Below are 20,586 nucleotides of genomic sequence, written 5' to 3' on the forward strand. Positions count from 1 at the left end.
AAGCATTAAATCTAACAGAAATTCACTACAAGTACTGCTTATGTGCATAACATTCACTGCAAAGATATAGTTTTCATCTAATTTATTATTATTAACCATATAAAATATAAAATAATATATGTGATCAATTAATAATAAATCATAAATCATTAAAAAAAATTCATTAATTTATATATGGTTAATGAATATTAAATAATTTCATCGTGTACATAATTTATTCATACTTAATTGCAACTTAGGTATAAAATAATTTTATATATAGTTAATGATTAAAGATTTATTATTAATTGATAGCATATATTATTTAATATTTTAGATGATCAATGATAATAAATTAGATGAAAATTACATATTTGTAGTGAATTTCCGTTAGATTTAACGTTATTGTTAGATGGAATGGGGGATTATGGAGTTTTGAAAGTTCGAGAGTCCACTTTGATGCAATCATTAGTTTCGGAGGTACATTGTGAACTGAGTGAAAGTTCGAGGAGCAAAGTGTAATTAACCCATATAATATTATTTTTTTAATAATAATATTTTTATTTTTATTCGCTGAAATACCTATAAATTCGAAAATATCAAGATTTTACCAAAAACAGTAAAATTCTAATAAACACACCAAAAATAAATACGTAAATAAAGAAGCAATCTGGCCAAAATTGGGGTAGAAACCAACTTCTAACCTAGAAGCTAAATATTTCCATAAAAGGTAAAAAATATCTAAAATTGAAGATTTGAATAAGAAAATAGCTGATTTTGGACTCAAAACAATGCATACCGAGCATAGCTAGGTGACCATGGAGTGCGCGCTGAAAATTTTTTTTCGAATTGGGTCAAATTCGCGAATTTGATCCTTGTAGCCAAAGTTATGGCCAAAATACCGAAACGTACCCCAAATTGCCCCAAACAAGGAAAAAATACTATTTCCTGCTTTACTTGCGTTGACTTGCCGTCTCGAGGTAGTTCAGTGCCATCAACGTACAATCTGACAACTCAACATCATCTGACTCAAATCCTCCTACATCAAGAACTTAGTGATCTAATCAAATATATTATTAATCATTTAGTTAGTAAACTTAATTGCAAATATCAATTCTTTTTTTCTTTTGCATTTAACAATAATATAATTTGAGGGATGATGGTCGTATTTTTAGTCACTTAATTATTAATTGTATAGAATAATATAATTCCATTTAGCAATAACAACCCATTCTTTTCGGAATACGAATTCCTATGCCACAAAAACCAAACATGATTTTAGTTTTTACTCACAAAGCGAAAGAATCTTAGGGAGGGAAACCCAAAAGAGGAGAAAGGATCAAGAGAAGCATTTTTTAGATGTTTCTTGGGAAGTAAGAATTGAGAATAAGGTAAAAAGAAAGAAAGCATCTAGAATATAGATAGTTTCTACTCTCATCTTCTAAAAGAGTATTGTTTTCCCTTGGAACTGAATAAAAGAACTAAATTAAAAGTACACCACAAGAGTTTAAACATACCTTTGTCATTTGAGTAAAGAGAAATAGTTTAGTTATAAAGAAATATCACAGAAATAAACTCACAAATTGATGAAATTTCATATAATACGTTAGATTTACTTTTTAATAAAAATAATTTTATAATTTAACGTACTATATCAAGTCACCTAAATTATTGAATTTACATTTGTAAGATCTTTTTGTAGATGCAGCATTTCCCCTCAAGTAAAAAATAGAAGTACCTCTATGAAGCTAAACCACCTGAGATAAACAAAGAAATTGTCATTTTATTTTATTTATTTATTTATTTGCTAACAAACTAATTAGAGCATTAGCATTGGCCTCATCAAAGTCATCTTCAAAATTTGATAAAAAATACATATTTTCCATAAATCTAAAATCTCTCTAACCATAATCTCATATTGGATTAATAAAAGTAATAGGGTTAATTACACTTTGCTCTCTCGAAGTTTCATTCAATTCACAATGTGTCTCTGAAACTAATAACTGCATCAAAGTGGACCCTCGAACTTTCAAAACTTTCCAATCCCCCCCTTCCGTCTACCAGCAGCGTTAAATCTAACGGAAATTTACTGCACGTGCTGCTCATGTGCATAATATTCACTACAAAGATGTAATTTTTATCTAATTTATTATCATTGATCATATAAAACATAAAATAATATATGCTATCAATTAATAATAAATCATAAATCATTAAATATTTTTTTATTAATTTATATGTGGTTAATGAATATCAAATAATTTCTTTGTGTACATAGATTATTCATACTTGCTTGCAACTTAGGTATAAAATAATTTTATATATGGTTAATGATTAATGATTTATTATTAATTGATAACATATATTATTTTATATTTTATATGGTCAATGATAATAAATTATATGAAAATTACATCTTTACAGTGAGTTTCTGTTAGATTTGACACTGTTGTTAGGCGGAAGGGGGAATTGAAAAGTTTTGAAAGTTCGAGGGCCCACTTTGATGCAATTATTAGTTTCGGAGGTACATTGTGAATTGAATAAAAGTTCGAAGGTGTAAAATGTAATTAATCCAAAATAATAACATAATATTATTTTTTTAATAATAATATTGTTATTTTTATTTTTTATATTTTACAATTACTCTATCTATATTTTAATTAATAATAATATTTCTTCATTCACATATTTCAAAACACTTTTTACAGTTGGGGTAATTTTTACAATATAATATGACTTTTGAAAATAAACAATACATCTTCAAATTAATCTTTGCCTTGCTCTATCTGTCTCATGATCGCTTCAACTGCTCCCACTAAGCATATACTCTACCCTTTAGTTTGATGCGACTAGTTTCACCTTCACACAATCTAGGACTTTCTTATAATAAAAAATTTGCTCAACTTCATACAACCAATAAATGAAACTTTCAGCTTGTAACGTAGTAGAAAACTCAAGCAGATCCACTCTGAAATTGAGGTCCCCATGACGCACCTCGCTACCACAGTACTCCCAAAATAAAGCACGATTGTGATACAGGTTTTCAAAACTAGAATCGAAATCGTGATCTTTTATCTCATGATCACAGATATTTTGCGCCACTAGACGCTAGGATAATTTTGCAACCTATCTCTGCAAATCGTCAATCATCACATCCTGAACGCTACGATAACGGTGAGAGACTTCCTCATTCGAAACCTGCCCACAGAGACCACGATCACTAGGCACCAGCCATGGAAACTGATGAGATATCACCCCATAAAAAGATGCTAAAGCTTTGATGCCAACTGACGCTGGACATAATTTAGATTAAGGGCTCGTTTGTTTTCAGAGATGAGATGAGATGAGATGAGATTAAAGTTAAAAAGTTGAATAAAATAATGTTAGAATATATTTTTTAATATTATTTTTGTTTTGGGATTTGAAAAAGTTGAATTTTTTATTTTATTTTTTGTGGGGATTTGAGAAAGTTGTAATGATGAGGTGAGATGAGATGAGATGTTTTTCGAAAACAAACAATTCTAGTGGCTAGTTTCAATAGATAGTCGAAACAAAGAAGACAAGAGAGTCGCACAAAACACAGATAAAACAACTATGTTTTCAATTGAAAATTATCAAAACTCCATAATGTACAACCAAACCCACAAGCTGGGTTGAAATAGCTATAAATTCTAAAATATCAGGATTTTACTAAAATTATCAAAATTCTAATGAACACACCAAAAATAAATACGTAAATAAAGAAGCAATCCGACCAAAATTGGGATAAAAACTAATTTCTAACCGAGAAACTAAATATTACCATAAAAGACAAAAAATATCTAAAATTGAAAATTTGAAGAAGAAAATAGCTGATTTTAGACTAAAAAACAATGCACACCAAGCATAGCTAGGTAACCATGGAGTGCAAGCTGAAAAAAACTTTTATAGTTGGGGTCAAGTGCACGAATTTGATACTCGTAGCCAAACTTATTGCCAAAATACCAATATGTGCCCCCAAATTGTCCCAAATAAGGAAAAAACATTGTTTCCTGCTTTACTTGCCTTGACTTGTCGTCCCGAGGTAGTTCTATGCCATCAACGTACAATCTGACAATTTAACATTATTTGACTCGAATCCCCTACATCAAGAACTTCGTGATCTAATCAAATGTGTTATTGATCATTTAGTTAGTTAACTTAATTGCGAATATCAAGTCTTTTTTTCTTTTGCATTTAACAATAATATAATTTGAGGGATGATGGTCTTATTTTTAGTTCACTTAATTATTAATTGTATGGAATAATATAATTCTATTTCACGATAATAACCCATTCTTTTCGGAATACAAACTCCTATACCGCAAAAACCAAACATGATTTTATTTTTTATTCAAAAAGGGAAAAAATCTTTGAGAGGAAAACCCAAAAGAGGAGAAAGGATCAAGAGAAGCATTTTTTAGATGTTTCTTGGAAAGTAAGAATTGAGAATAAGGTAAAAAGAAAGAAAGCACGTAGAATATAGATAGTTTCTCCTCTCGTCTTCTAAAAGAGTATTGTTTTCCCTTGGAACTGAAGAAAAGAACTAAATTAAAAGTACACCACAAAAGTCTAAACATAACTTTGTCATTTGATTCGAGAAATATTTTAGTTATAAAAAAAAAAAATCATAAAAGGAACTTCTAAATCAGTTAATCCCTAAGTTCCGTCGCTACCTGGAGAGCTAACAGCAGCTGATGAAATGGCAAGTGCCAGGCTAAAGGAAAAGAGCATATTCCTGCGAACCTTCGCAGAGATTAGCCACAATTGAACAGGAGGAATGCCAAAATGGCATCAACAAGAAAGAAGAGAGAGCTCCCGTGAAAGCCTAAGCCTAGAGAAAAAGAGAAAGCTATTCCAATATACTTGGAAATTGCCTTACCGAAATCTCACAAATTAATGTAATTTCATATAATATGTTAAATATATTTTACAGTAAAAATAATTTTATAATTTAAGGTACTACATCAAGTCACCTTAATTATTGAATTTACATTTATAAGATCTTTTTGTAGATGCAGCATTTCCCCTCAAGTAAAAAGTAGAAGTACCTCCATAAAGCCATACCACTTGAGATAAACAAAGACACTGTCATTTTTGCTTTTTTTTTTTTTTTTTGGCTAACAAACTAATTAGAGCATTAGTATTGGCTTCGTCAAAATCATCTTTAAAATTTGATGAAAAATACATGTTAACCATAAATCTAAAATCTCTCTAGCATGAATAGTATATCTTCAAATTTGAAGATATATTTAAAATTAATGTAGCTTATAGGTCAAGCTTTTACTTTTTGAAAAAGCCAATGTAATCATTTTATCTAGGTTTCTTTAAATTTTGAAAGATGCATTGGCTTTTGAAGATGATACTGCGAAGGACCAAAATGAGGAGATCATCGCAACAACAAAGAACGACAACAGATAATACTGTGAGGATAGAACAAGATACTCCAACAGCTTCCAGCCCACCGGCCGTTAGCACACCTCTGAGCCCTCCTGCTCAGCCTAGCATACCTCCCAAACAAGCTCTATCTAATCAACCCGAAACGCCCCCCAAATCCGCCACTGAACCTAGAGGTGCACCGCCTCTGAAATCTCCTGAGCAACCCATCACAACCACTCCAAATGAACCTACCTCTGGTGAAACCCAAGCACCTCCCAAAGCCCCCCAGCTTGAACCTCCCAAATCACCCCATGAACCTAGCACGCCACCACCTGTTGATTCCTCTGGACATCTGGCCAACGCATCTCCGAAACTGCCCTTTGTCATCGGTAAAATGTTATATATATATATATATATATATATATATATATATATATATATATATATATATATATATATATATATATATATATATCGTATGTGCTTAATATACGAGCATGCCAGAAGGCCAACATTTTTTCCTCATGTCTTGACTTTGAAATATTAAAAATAAGAACTTTGCTTGATTGCTGAGGACGCTATGGAAGCGGAAGCCTATCATGGAAGAATTAAGCTAATTTTTCATTTCTGTTTTTCTCAGCAACCAAACAGATATATAGCAGTGATCTTCTTCGTGCTCTAATCATTAACGGATGTTGATATCTGAAAAAACATTGACATTGTGATTAATTAATGCTCCATAGAACACGATGGAGATGTTGTTAACTTGATTCATTTTTTGTGGAGATTTCAGGGGTATCGGGAGGTACAGCATCAGGCAAGACCGCAGTGTGTAACATGATAAGAGACCGTCTCCGCAATTCTCATGAACGGCTCTATGATCGTAGGGTTGTGCTAATCAGTCAGGTTCGCTTCTCTATTTCTGTGACAATTATTCACTTTATAGCATGATTTTAATGAAATAGCAATAAATTTAGCTTCATGAATTTTTCAAAAGATAACCTTGATGAATTAAAGGTCCTGCATAATTAATTTTTAATGCAAAATTTGATACATTAAATTCAAATTGCCTACCTTAGCTAGGCATGACCATAAAATTATTATTCACTTGAAGAAAAATTATATTCTCAATTAAGCAGGTGTGGATGATATATCTAATAAAGTGATTACATGACATAATTTGATTTAAAAAAAATGTTAAATTTTGAATCTTACAAATCAATTAATGATCTTATTATTTAAGTGATGTGGATAATGTTCTCTACATACCGACTTGATAATAGAATAACTCTTCACTCAAAATACGTCTCTAAAGCTAATTAATATTTGAATTCCAACCCAAGTTAATATACATGTCAAACCAATTTATACATATATATATATATATATATATATATGTATGTATATGTGTTTATCTTTCCATTAATAATCCTTTAGGCTTTAGATCAAAAAGATCAACTTTAGGGAAACTTGATCCAAATAAACTGCTAGTTATGATCCGATAATTAATTCTTCATATGTTTATATAATTCAGGATTTTATACGCACACATATAAGTACTATAGTTCCAAAGAAATTTTACAAAAATAATATACTCTAATTTCACCCATTTTCACATGAATACGATGATGTGGTTTGCAATTTGTTTGATAGAAAAATATAATAATTTTCTTAATCTCATAAAATATTTTGGTTATGATTTACGTAGGACTCATTCTATCGCGGACGCTCTTCAACAGAAGAGGATTTGAAACATGCACCCGAGTCCAATTTCGATGATCCCGGTATATACATACATATATATTTATATTATATATATATATATATATATGCATAGCTATTGATTTACAAAATTTCCTTATTTTATTTAAAGAAATATATATAAATTTCATAATTAAATTAAATTGTTTATGGTCTCCTCATTATGTATACATAGATGCATTCGACAAGGAAAAGCTCTTAGAGTGCATTCAAAAGCTCAAATCCGGTCAGTCTGTTCAAGTCCCTCAATACAATTTTAAGAAGCAGTGCTCTGACAGTTATCTACAGGTACTTCTAATTCCTGCTAAATTATAGTCATGGGGGAATAATTTGTACAATTTGCGCACTCTTTTTAAAAAATAATAAATAAATTTAAAATTTATGTGAAAATAAAAAAATCTTCTTTTTTATAGTGAGTCCTATATTTCAAAAAAAAAAAATGCACAAACTTACATACTCCTATTTTACACTACTCATTTCTTAGATTTTAAGGGAAACATTTATTTTTAATTGTTTTATTTGGTCATACTTTGGCAGGAGGATCCATGCGATGTACTCATCTTGAAAGGGATATTGCTTTTGCAATGTCAACATGTCCGTGGCTTGTTGGATATGAAGGTTTTCATCGATACAGGTACTTTTTTGTTTTTTTTTTTTTTTTTTTGTGAGAAAATCTATTTAATACAACTTTTGCTCTATATGCTTTTTCCACTTCCCAGGAATGAATAATCGGATTAAAAAACTTATTTTCCTTGTTTATATATATATATATATATATATATATATATATATATATATTAACACACTCAATATGCTGTTTATGTGAAAGTTTTCTACATCACTTGTGTTAAAAAATGATTGATATTTCAATTTTTTTAAGTTAAAATGGGTCTCACTCACTACAAGGGAAATCACCTTTACCGGCGATTCACTTTCGCTAGAAAAACCAACAAAATCGCCGCTTCTCACCTATCCCAGCGATTTAGAAATCGCTGGAGGTTCACCGATATTAAAGCCCCACTTTTGATCTACTCCAATGGAAGCCAAAAATCACCGGCAAAGATTTTCTTTCCCAGCGATTTTCTTTCACCGTAAATAGTACATTTTATCGCCGCAATTGTAAGATACGATTCAGTTGTTAATCGTTGGGAAAAATTAATTCCACCGATTAAATATTGTCGCTAAAAGAGGAAAAATCGCCGGAAATATACTTTCCCAGCGATTTTTTGAATTTTGCGCAATTGACTAAACGGCTTTGAAATAACAATTGCGGCGATAAGAGTGCACTGATATAGATCAATACCAGCGATTTAAAAATCGATGCAATTGAGTTATTGGTTTTGTGAACTCAATTCCAACGATCTAAACATCGCTGGGAATTCATCAATTGCGGCGAATTATAGTCGTCCCGAAAAATAGAATAAATCGCCGCTAATGCTGAGATATATTCCAACGGCTTAGTTAAATCGCTGGGAAATCTTTTGCAACAAATATTATTCGCCGCAAATATCCTAAAATGCCTGTAAAGATAATAATCGCCGGAAAAGATATTTCACAAAATAAAAAAATAAAAAAATTCACAAAATTAATCCTGATGAACTATACCCAAGCTATACTTCATATTAGAGACCCTTATATATAATATATGTATATATAACTATAAGATATAAGTAACATATGAACTAAACCCTAAAGCTAGATAAATAGTATGGATTATTTATAAGGAGCCTCTTGTAAAGCAAATACATGAATTTATTATCCAAGAAAAAAATGATTTGATGTAGTACAGAAATAAACCTGTATGGCACGTACAGGAACAAAAACTAAGTGAAACTAGCCCAACAATAAAGGCACAATCATCAACTTGGCATGAAAGAAAAATCTAAGGAAATACAGAACATAATGCACAAAATCTCACAATATAAATCCCAAACAATTTAGGCAGCACATTCTGGTGCAATGAATCATACACAATATAAAATCATATATCCTTCATTTGTTTCTTTGACTTCCACAACATGGGAATGGGATTTTCTTCAAGATGGACTTCATCAAGTTTTATGAAACTCACTACTTTAAACACAAGCCATTTAGAAGTCATACTCAAACTTATTTGCAAAAATTGTAGAGGTAGATGAATCTACCACAATTTTTCTATATGAGTTCAGAATTGGTTTAATGAAGCATATATAGAACCCAGTTTCTATATATGCTTCAGTTTCTATAGTAACTTATTCACGGGATCCCAAGATAGGTATCCCTCAAATATTTCAATCTTCAAATTGAACAAAGACCTCAGTAAAAGCTGCAAAAAAAAAATAAAAAAAATAAAAAAATAAACAACAACAAAAATTATGGGTACAAGGAGAAAACAACGCATCCCTGAATGAGAACCCACAACTTTTCTAGAGACATTACATACTAAAATCTATGGGAAGAAAAAACAGAAGAAAAGAAGAATTGAAACTCACAAGGGAGTGGCAAATCAGTAGCAAACCGTGTGGGAGCCGTGGATTGCAAACAGAGCAAGGGAGAGAGGGAGGGCCTCGGGCTGCTAGGCTAGGCGTGGAGGAGAAGGGGGCTCTGACGGAGGACTGGCGATGGCGTCGAGGTGTGAGTGGTGGCGAATAGTGCCCCTAGCAGCGACGACATAGAGAAATTCGAGAGAGAGAGAGAGGACGAGGCCAGATTCGGGGGAAAGGATATTCCTGCCGTGGGGGCTAGGGGAGAAGGAGGGGGTGGCCATTGAGGTGAGGTGGTGGTGGCGTGGTGGGGTCGCTGGCGACGGGCTGTGCACGGCGGCGTGGGTTGAGGGAGAAGAGGGATTGGGGAGGCAGAGCGGGAGAGCAAAAGAAATGAGGGGAAAATGTAACGCGGGTGGTTTAAATTTAATTTCACTTTTCCGGCGATTTGGATTTGCCGCTAATAACATTTAATTTACTAGATATGCTCTTGCGGCGAAAATACGGTGAATATTTTCGCCACAAATATTATCTGTTGCTCAATTTGTGACGACATTAAAATCGCTGCAAAAAGTAAAAGTAATTTCTTCTCCATCAGCTCAAAAAATCGAGATGGAAAGCAAGCAGCGACTTAGAAATCGTTGGAAATAATGTTTATTAGTGGTATTTTTGTTGCGACGATATTAAAATCGTTGGGAAAGGCCTAAACTTTCTAAAAGGCTATTTCTAGCATTTTTTATTCGCCGCAAAACTAGCTATTATGACGATTCTCCCATTCACTGCAATTAAAATATTGCTACAGTTTCTATCATTATTTGCGGCGACACAAAATCGCCGCAAAAGGGTAAATAGTCGCCGCCAATGAGTAAACAGTAATTGCAACATTAGATTTTCAGATACATTGCTTTGGATTTCAGTGGCGATAAGAAAATCGCCGCAAATAAGGGTTACTTGCAGCGATTTTTTTTGCAGCGATAATAAAATCGCTAGAAAAGGCATTATTTCTTGTAGTGACTATAAGTAGTCATGTATTACCACACCAACTTATATGTACCAAAACTCAGTGATATTATAAGTTCTATCACTTTCTGTAAATATTTTGTATGCAGACCTAAAACTTTTTTATCAATTGATTAATGGATATCTTCTTTTTCTTTGTGTAAATTGTATTAATAAAATTAAAAAGCGCAATAGTAGTGGATTTGGAAAATCCCTACAAACATGATACCAAATCAGACATTATAGCCTAGAAAATAAAAACAAATTGGGAAATGGAATAAGAGAAATCTGCATTTTGCATTCTTACAGTGTACAAATCTCGTGCATTTCTTTTAAGAAAAGTGGATAGATTATCTATGACTCATATGAAGAAATTATTTTTTTAATAGTGAACCTCACTTTTTTTAAATAGAGTACGTGAGACTTGAACACTCTAAGCTATAACTATATCTAATATTACTCATCCCTATAATTTCTCTAGTGAATCTGTGATTGAAAAGTCAGGACTTTTCTGTTCAAATAATTGTCACCCTAGCTTAGAATTTACTTCCTCTCATTCGCTATGATCTGATTGTTCTTACATTTTTATGTAGATGCTGATGTAAGGCTTGCCAGAAGAATAAAGCGTGACACCGATGGGCTGGGTAGAAATGTTACCTCTGTGCTTGAGCAGGCAAGAATCATTTTTCCTGTGATCATAAAGGAAACCCTATAATATATATATATATATATATATATATATATATATATAATGTCTTTCAAGTCTTTTTGCGGGTTTGAGTTTTGATCTTGATAGAGTTTCAATTATATATTGATGTTGTGGATCCATGGAATCTGCAGTATTTGAAGTTCGTGAAGCCTGCTTTTGATACTCATATCTTCCCATCAAGGAAGCATGCAGATTTCATCATACCCAATGGTGTGGAGAATCATGTTGCCATGGATACAATCTTGCAGCAAGTCCAGAAAAAGATTGGCTATCATAACCTCTGCTACACATTAACCAATCTAAATGTCATTGAGCCTACATACCAGGTACTATACTTATCATCTTCTTGTTCTTTTTGCAAAGTAATATTGTGTTCTGTTAATTGGCCTAAGTCAGTTACAGTTGGACTTCCTTAAAATCATTATAAACAACAAGAATTTCTCCTTTTAGAGAAATATGAAGTCTTGCCACCATTCTAAGGGATATTTTCAATTATATCTTGAAAAGTGCTAGAGGCACAAAAGTAAACTCAAAGAGTGACGTGATTTTATGTGATCTGTTAGATTTACTTTATAATAAATGTAACTTTACAATCTTTTACATAATGCTAAAAATATCTTATTATACAGACACGATGCATGCATACTCTAATTCGTGACAAGGAAATATCAAAGCATGATTTTATTTTTCAATCGGATCGTTTAATTCGTCAGGTATGATGCACTGCCTTTCGTTTAATCCTAAGAACCTTTATTTTTTGTACTGTCTATTTTTGTGTCTAAAACAACCCTTAAACGACCATTTTATTTCTCAGGTGGTGGAAAAAGGCCTTGCCTGGTTTCCTTCTTCGCATTTTACAGAGAAACAAGTAACTACTCCTCAAGGTGTGTGTAATGAAGAGGAGCAGAAATTGTTAATAATTTTTGTTATTATTAGTATTATTTATTTATTTAGGCTTAATGCTGCTATATCAAATTGATCTGCTGCTAACCTAACTTGGACATTCTGATCCAGGAGAACCATACAACGGACTTTGTTTCACGGAGAAATTATGTGGCGTATCCATTGATCGAAGGTATAACTTTCGATTAGAAAAATGTTGTTTTTTATCTTAAAATTTATCTCATCTTCACTCTCAAGTCACACCAAATGATATATCATATTTTAAGATAATTTTCTTTTGAATGATTGACCTATCTATTTAAAACGTATGATATCAATTAGTATGACCAAAGACCATAAAATTTTCATAGAGTGTGGGGTAGTGAATAGTAGCTGATGAGAATAATTTTATATTTCAGTGGAGAAGGCATGGAGAAAGCATTGCGTGCATGCTGTGCAGAAATTGACATAGGAAAAATCCTCTTCCTTGGACCTGACCAGGTGTTACATATAATTCAACAGCACGAGTTTTTTTTTTTTTTTGGTTGAATTCATCGAGTTGAAAATGAGTTGTCTCAATGTATTATGGTCTCTCCTTCCTCTTCCATGTAGGTTCATGACACGCTTCCAAAAGATATTTCAGAAAGGAATATCCTGCTCTTGGATCCTGTTCTTGCCTCAGGTGACCATCAGTATCATTAGAATTGTTATACAAAAGCAGAGTCCCTTTCTGTTTTAAAGAACTCAGTAACTTCGAAGAAAGACTCAGTCAAGAAATTACAAGAATCGGAGATAAAAACATCAAGAATAACAATAACAACAAGTAGATCAACAAGAAACAATAAAAGAATAAAGAATAAGAAATACAAACAGAGATTACGTGGTTCGGCCCTAATGGCCTACATCCACGGCAAGAACAGTCTCAGAGATCATTCTTTATTGAGCAATCTTCAAAAGCCAATGTATGTACACAAGATCAAGCTAATACTGAGCCAAATACAAGCCTCAACACAGCTTTCATTTCTCCCTCAGTAAACCCTAGCTTCTCTCTCACTCTGTACAAAGCTCTCATCTTTCTTTCGAAACGGCAAAAACAATTGCTCAAAATGTAAAACAGTCCATAACCCTAACACGGCTAAAAGATATATATATATATATATACACTCAAGAGATGGCTGCACGTGTCTTTGATCCAGCAGCTATTATTCGTAGAGACAGAAGGCCAAAAGTTGCTCACGTGAGTAGCACATGTTATTGTCTCTGCCTATCAGATAAGTGCCACTGCATATCACCAAGTGTCCCAACCTTTAATAAGCTGCATATACAAGTGTTAGAATAATAAAGCAGAGATAGTAAAATAATTGACACAATATTCACAATTCTCCACCTTGACAATATTATACCCATCACTTCTATCCTACTCTCATCTTGGCTGTTCCTGCAATGTCCCTCTATTAGGGATCCTTAACAGTCTGCATGTTAATTAAGTTCAGACAGTGTCTGAAATTTGTCACTGGTAGGGATTTAGTCATCATGTCTGAGGGATTTTCCTCAGTTGGGATCTTCTCCACTTCAACTTCCCTAGACTCAATTACATCCCTTACAAAATGAAGCCTAATATCTATATGCTTAGTCCTTTCATGATATACTTGGTTTTTAGTCAAATATATAGAACTCTGGTTATCACAATGTACAGTAATATTTCCTATAAATATACCTAATTCATGTGATATACCATTTAGCCACATGGCTTCCTTTATAGCCTCTGTCAAAGCTATGTACTCAGCCTCAGTAGTTGACAAGGCCACAACAGATTGCAAGTTTGATTTCCAACTAATGGCCCCCCCATATGCAGTAAAAACATATCCTGTTAAGGATTTCCTGGTATCCACATTACCAGCATAATCAGCATCTACAAAACCCTCTAACTCACAACCTTTTTTAACATTTGATCCATATTTCAGGCCCAAATTAATAGTTCCAGAAATATACCTTAATAACCATTTAGTTGCTTGCCAGTGTGCCTTACCAGGATTACTCATAAACCTACTAACAACACTGATAGCATATGTAAAATCTAGTCTTGTACAGACCATTGCTTACATCACACTTCCCACCATGCTAGCATAGGGAATTTGTTGCATAAATTATATTTCTGATTCTGATTCTGGGGCCTGACTAGTGGACAACTTGCAATGCTGACTCAAAGGTGTGCTTGCAAGTTTAACTTGGTCCATACCAAATCTTTTTAGAATTTTAGAGAAATAATTTTTCTGAGATAGATACAGACATCCCTCTGACCTATCTCTTATAATATCCATTCCTAAAATTCTACTAGCAGGTCCTAGTTCCTTCATGTCAAATTCAGATTTCAACATGCACTTAGTCTGTTTGATTAAAACAGAGTCTTTACAAGCCACTAACATATCATCTACATACAGTAACAGATATAATAATGTTCCATTAACATCTTTATAGTAAACACAGCTGTCATAACAGCTTCTTTTAAAATCATTTTCAAGCATGTAACTATCAAATCTTTTATACCATTGTCTAGGAGATTGATTTAGACCATATAAAGATTTTTTAAGTAAACAAACTTGATTAGTGTTAATGTCTTTTATAAACCCCTCAGGGGGTTGCATGTAAATAACCTCTTCTAATTCTCCATGTAAAAAGGCAGTTTTTACATCCAGCTGTTCTAAGTGCAAATCATGATATGCAATGTAAGACAGAAGTAATCTAATGGAACTATGCTTAACCACAGGAGAGAATATCTCATTAAAATCTATTCCCTCTCTTTGAGTGAAACCTTTAGCCACTAGCCTTGCCTTGAACCTAGTACCTTCTACCCCTGGTATACCTTCCTTTCTTTTAAAGATCCACTTAGATCCCACTAGCCTAACCCCATTAGGTGTGGTAACTAGTTCCCAGGTTTTGTTTTTATTAGGAGACTCCATTTCATCATGCATAGCAAGTATCCACTTAGTGGCATCCTTGCTAGAAATAGCCTATTTATAGGTTCTTGGTTCTTGATAAACAACCTCATCCGCAATAGTCAAAGCAAAAGCTCTAAGTTCAGCTTGACCATACCTTAGAGGTGGTTTTATAACCCTTTTCTTTATGTCTCTTACCAAAATGTAAGAGTCAGACCCTGGTTTTTCTAAGTCCTCTGACATAGGGTCCTCAGAGTTACTGTTTTGCCCAGTATTAGGTTCTGTTGAGGTGTTTGCTCTCTCCACCTCAACATGTACATTTCCTCCAGTGACACTAGGTATTTGATCTATCTCTTCCTTATGAACTCGAGCCATTTGGGATTCATTAAAGATCACATCCCTGCTGATGATACATTTATGTCTACCAGGTTCATCTAACCCTAGTTTATACCCCTTAACACCCTCAGGGTATCCCACAAAATTACACTTAAGAGCCCTAGGATCTAACTTATCTGTTTTTTAGTGTGCATAAGCTGTACATCCAAAAATTCTAAGATAATCATAACTAGGTGGTTTTCCAATCCACATTTCTTGTGGTGTTTTAAAACCTATGGCAGAAGATGGACACCTATTAATTAAGTGGACTGCTGTTGCAGCAGCTTCAGCCCAGAAAGTTTTAGGTAACCCAGCATTAGATAACATACATCTCACTCTCTCTAGAATAGTCCTGTTCATCCTTTCTGCAAGACCATTCTGTTGGGGAGTTTCCCTCACAGTTTTGTGTCTTAGAATCCCTTCCTTTTGACAGAAATTATTGAACTCTATTGACAGAAACTCTAACCCATTATCAGTTCTTAGGATTTTTAGTTTTCCTCTCTACCTGATTCTCAACTAAGGATTTCCAGTCCTTAAAAGTCTTAAAAGTGTCACTCTTGTGTTTGAGAATGTAAATCTATACCTTCCTAGAGTAGTCATCAATGATGGAGAGAAAATAATTCCCTCAACCATGAGATGCTACTCTAGAAGGTCCCCAAAGATTAGAATGTACATAATCAAGGGTCTGAGTAGTCATATGAGTTGCCCTTTTAAAACTAACCCTTTTAGCCTTTCCATAGACACAGTCTTTACAGAAGGGTAAATTTTCCAAACCAGCATCAGTCAACAAGCCTTGTTTGTGTAATTCTAAAAGTCCTCTTTGACTAACATGCCCTAATCTCCTGTGCCAAAGCACAGATTTATTCTCAATGACATTCTGTACAGGGGATGCTTCCCCGACAATGGTTTTTCCAACTAGAGTATAAAGGCCATTTTTAATTACCCCTTTCATAATTGTGAATGAACCTTTAGTAATTTTAAGGATCCCTGCTTCAGACCTAAAAGAGTAACCTGAATTATCAAGTGTGCCAAAAGAAATCAAATTTCTCTTTAAGTCAGGTATAAATCTGACTTCCCTCAAAAGTCTCTCCAATCCATCATGTAATTTTAGTCTTATACACCCAATTCTCATGATTTTACAGGATTTATTATTCCCTAAAATTACATGTCCACCATCTAATACAATAAAGGTTTCAAACCAGTCCCTATTGGGACACATGTGAAAACAGCAGCCAGAATCTAAAATCCACTCTTTTTCAGACCCTACCTCAGATATATTCAGTACCTCAGCACTTTCATACCCATCTAACACCACTGATACATCTCCATCTTCTTTGTTTTTGTTTCCTACATGAGTTTTTCTATCAGGACAATCTCTCTTGAAATGTCCTTCTTTGTGACATAGAAAACACTTTAATTGTTTCCCTTTAGACTTAGACCTTCCTTTCTTAAAGTCTAATTTATTTTTCTTGCCTCTCTTTTCTGGTCTTCCCCTAACAGACAAGCCCTCACCATGTTCTCGTTTCGTATCTTCTTGATTTTGTAATTCCCTAGCCTGAAGCACAGACTGCACTTCATCTAGAGATAAGGTGTCTCTTCCATACATCATGGTTTCCTTAAGGTTCTGGTATGATGAGTCCAAAGAACTCAGCAAGAGGATTGCTTGATCCTCATCCTCCACCTTAATATCTATATTAGATAGGTCTAATATAATTTTATTAAAAGTATCCAAATGTTCCCCTATTGGGGTTCCAGGAGTCATTTTAAGAGTATATAACCTAGTTTTCTTGCAAAGTCTGTTAGCCAGGGATTTTGTCATATATAGGTGTTCTAGTTTTAACCAAATACCAGCGGCAGATTCCTCACTTGCTACTTCCCTCAACACTTTATCTCCTAAAGACAAAATAAGTACACTGTGGGCCTTTTGGAGAATGTCCTTCTGGACTTCTCCCTTTCCTTCCTCTTTCGAGGAAGAGTCCCTTTTTTCAAAGGTGAGAGCATCCTGTAAGCCATGTTGGACTAACAGAACTCTCATCTTTATTCTCCATAATCCAAAGTCATTAAGCCCTGTAAATTTCTCAACATCAAATTTCTCAACATCAAACTTCGTGGTCCCCATTTAACCTAAGCTCTTGATACCAATTGTGATACACACAAGCAGAGTCCCTTTCTGTTTTAAAGAACTCAGTAACTTCGAAGAAAGACTCGGTCAAGAAATTACAAGAATCGGAGATAAAAACATCAAGAATAACAACAACAACAAGTAGATCAACAAGAAACAATAAAAGAATAAAGAATAAGAAATACAAACAGAGATTATGTGGTTCGGCCCTAATGGCCTACATCCACGGCAGGAACAGCCTCAGAGATCATTCTTTATTGAGCAATCTTCAAAAGCCAATGTATGTACACAAGATCAAGCTAATACTGAGCCAAATACAAGCCTCAACACAGCTTTCATTTCTCCCTCAGTAAACCCTAGCTTCTCTCTCACTCTGTACAAAGCTCTCATCTTTCTTTCGAAACGGCAAAAACAATTGCTCAAAATGTAAAACAGTCCGTAACCCTAACACGGCTAAAAGATATATATATATATATATATATCTATATACTCAAGAGATGGTTGCACGTGTCTTTGATCCAGCGGCTATTATTCTTAGAGACAGAAGGCCAAACGTTGCTCACGTGAGTAGCACATGTTATTGCCTCTGCCTATCAGATAAGTGCCACTGCATATCACCAAGTGTCCCAACCTTTAATAAACTGCATATACAAGTGTTAGAGTAATAAAGCAGAGATGGTAAAATAATTGACACAATATTCACAAGAATAATACTACATATATGCAACCTTTTTACAACTCTTTTGTAACTCTCTTTTAAAATAAGAGCATTTTTTATAAGATCAAATAACTATTTTATAAAAATATTCTCAATTTAAAATAGAGTTGTAAAGTAGTTGTAAAAAAATTACGTTTTCCTTTTTCATTGCGACGTATTTTTTTCCTTCCGGAATATTAATGTAATTCATTTGGATTTCTTTGCCTGCAGGTGAATCTGCCATCCAAGCAATTAAACTTCTGAAGTATAAGGGAGTCCATGAGTCTCAAATCATACTCCTCAACATCATCTCTGTGAGTGAATTAGCTCAAGTGCTAGTCGTTACTAATTTTCATGCTCGAATGTGTATTATTTATATACAACATTTATTTCTTTTTTCTACACTGATTGTAGGCTCCAGAAGGAATAGAAAGAGTATGCAAACAATTTCCAGCCCTAAAAGTTGTGACTTCAGAGATTGATGTTGGACTAAACAAACAAGGCAAGGTAATACCTGGAATGGGAGACTTTGGAGGCCGCTACTTTGGGACTCATGACTGCTAATTTCGATCATATTAATAACTTGTATATATAAATTCAGAAATAAAAACTAAATCAAATTAACAAAGAACAGAAACTCCCACCTGGAAGGCATGAGTTTCTACCATGTATCATTGCCATGTTGTCATAATAATTATAATAATAATAATTGATTTTCTCTCCTTTTCTTTCCTTCTATGATATTAAGATAGTGTATATGTTGGCTTTGGGTGACTTTAAGTTGGACAAAATGGCAGGTATTTTGCGAAGTGATTAAACATAATACTTTCAAAGCAATCTTTTGATGGGATTGTTTCATCAACCGCTATTATGGCGGCAAACTTCAGCACCGCATAAAAGATACTAGGGGGGGTAGACTGACCCTAGCGGGGCCTAGCCCCTCCCCCCGCTCCGCCCCCACTTATATATTTATTATTTATATATATATATATATTTATTTTACAAATTATATACATATATATATTATAATTTGTTAAACTTGTTCACAAGAGTGTTAAACTTGTTTATAAGATTGTACATGTATTGGATTAGCCTCTTAGGTCAACCTTTATATATGAGGCCAAAGCAATACAATATTGTGAACAAATCTAATACACTTGTGAACAAGTCTAACAAATTAAAAAATTGATAACTAGTTTTTATGTTATCAGTTTTTATATTATTGTTATATATTTTAATTTTAATTTACAATTTAAATTATATAATAATTTGGATTTGGCTCCAAAAATATTTTTTTAAACCCAGAAATAATTTTTAGATCAAATGGGATTGAAGTGGGAGGGACGGATGGGATGTTCACCCCTGCCCCCCGGCAATGGTCCAAAAATAATTTTTAATTTATTTTCTTCTTTTCTTTTCCTTCTATGATATTAAGATAGTGTGTATTTTGTGAAATATAGACCATTTACTGTACCTGAAACAAAGACCTCATCCTTGCAAATGATTAAACATAACAATTCCTCTTCGGAACAGACAATATGCACTTATGAGTTTAACAGCCCCCCAATTAGAATTAGACAGGTAGGAAATTTCATAAAATAATTTCATAAAATAGAAACTACAGAAGGCCTCACTTGATTAAACCCATATGAGATGAAAAAAAACCCTTAACTCATACATGCCAAAGTAGACCACTACCTGAACTACTGCACCATGAGAAACGAGGTCCGTTGCTACCACCAAGCTCCATCTCCCGCATTGAGATCGTGTCTCTTCGTCTTTTTTGGGCACTCAACATCCCTCTCCTTGTTCCGTCGCCCAACATAGTAGCCGCCTACTCAATGGTTTGATTTTTGCACTTTCTAATTGTTATGGTACTGCTTGTAATCTGGGTTATGGCAATATGTCAGTATATGTATTGATAACGCAGTAGATGCATTGGGCAACAAGTGTGTGTAAAAAAGACTCAAAAGATATAATTGGAGCTATGAAGGTTTTTTGTTCATGTATCAATTATTTTGAAAATGTCGACTCTCTCTCTCTCTCTCTTTGTGAAGTATGTTCTACATATACTGAGAAACGTCCACTACGTGAGAAACGAGGTGCGTTGCGGTTTTGGTGGAAGAAATCTCACTGTGTTGGTTCTGGTTTGGGATGGGTGCTTGGTGGAAGAGGGAGAGGGTAAGGGGATGACCACGGGTTGGGTATAGAATTTTTATCAACTGTAGTCAAGTGCATAAGAGATAAAATGGAGGAGCTACGAGGCA

At 33.8% G+C, this 20,586-nt stretch overlaps 1 protein-coding gene across 1 annotated transcript; it reads left to right on the forward strand.

The window, feature by feature from the left end:
• Positions 1–5,343: 5,343 nt before the first annotated feature.
• Positions 5,344–18,903, forward strand: LOC121236504 (uridine kinase-like protein 1, chloroplastic). Its single transcript, XM_041132950.1, has 14 exons — positions 5,344–5,765; positions 6,170–6,282; positions 7,085–7,160; positions 7,313–7,425; positions 7,675–7,771; positions 11,192–11,271; positions 11,439–11,633; positions 11,937–12,020; positions 12,122–12,191; positions 12,322–12,382; positions 12,609–12,690; positions 12,802–12,871; positions 18,551–18,633; positions 18,734–18,903. The coding sequence occupies exons 1-14, from the start codon at positions 5,357–5,359 to the stop codon at positions 18,881–18,883; spliced, it is 1,683 nt and encodes a 560-aa protein (XP_040988884.1). The 5' UTR covers positions 5,344–5,356; the 3' UTR covers positions 18,884–18,903.
• The last annotated feature ends 1,683 nt before the right edge of the window (positions 18,904–20,586 follow it).

This window comes from Juglans microcarpa x Juglans regia, chromosome 6S (genome assembly GCF_004785595.1).
Source record: "Juglans microcarpa x Juglans regia isolate MS1-56 chromosome 6S, Jm3101_v1.0, whole genome shotgun sequence".
NCBI classification, from domain to species: Eukaryota; Viridiplantae; Streptophyta; class Magnoliopsida; order Fagales; family Juglandaceae; genus Juglans; species Juglans microcarpa x Juglans regia.

Excerpts from the sequence above, each read along its gene's own strand:
- LOC121236504 (XM_041132950.1), top strand. The coding sequence starts at position 5,357 with ATGATACTGCGAAGGACCAAAATGAGGAGATCATCGCAACAACAAAGA. Across the intron at positions 11,634-11,936 it reads TCATTGAGCCTACATACCAG|ACACGATGCATGCATACTCT; the intron begins GTACTATACTTA and ends CTTATTATACAG. Across the intron at positions 18,634-18,733 it reads TACTCCTCAACATCATCTCT|GCTCCAGAAGGAATAGAAAG; the intron begins GTGAGTGAATTA and ends CACTGATTGTAG.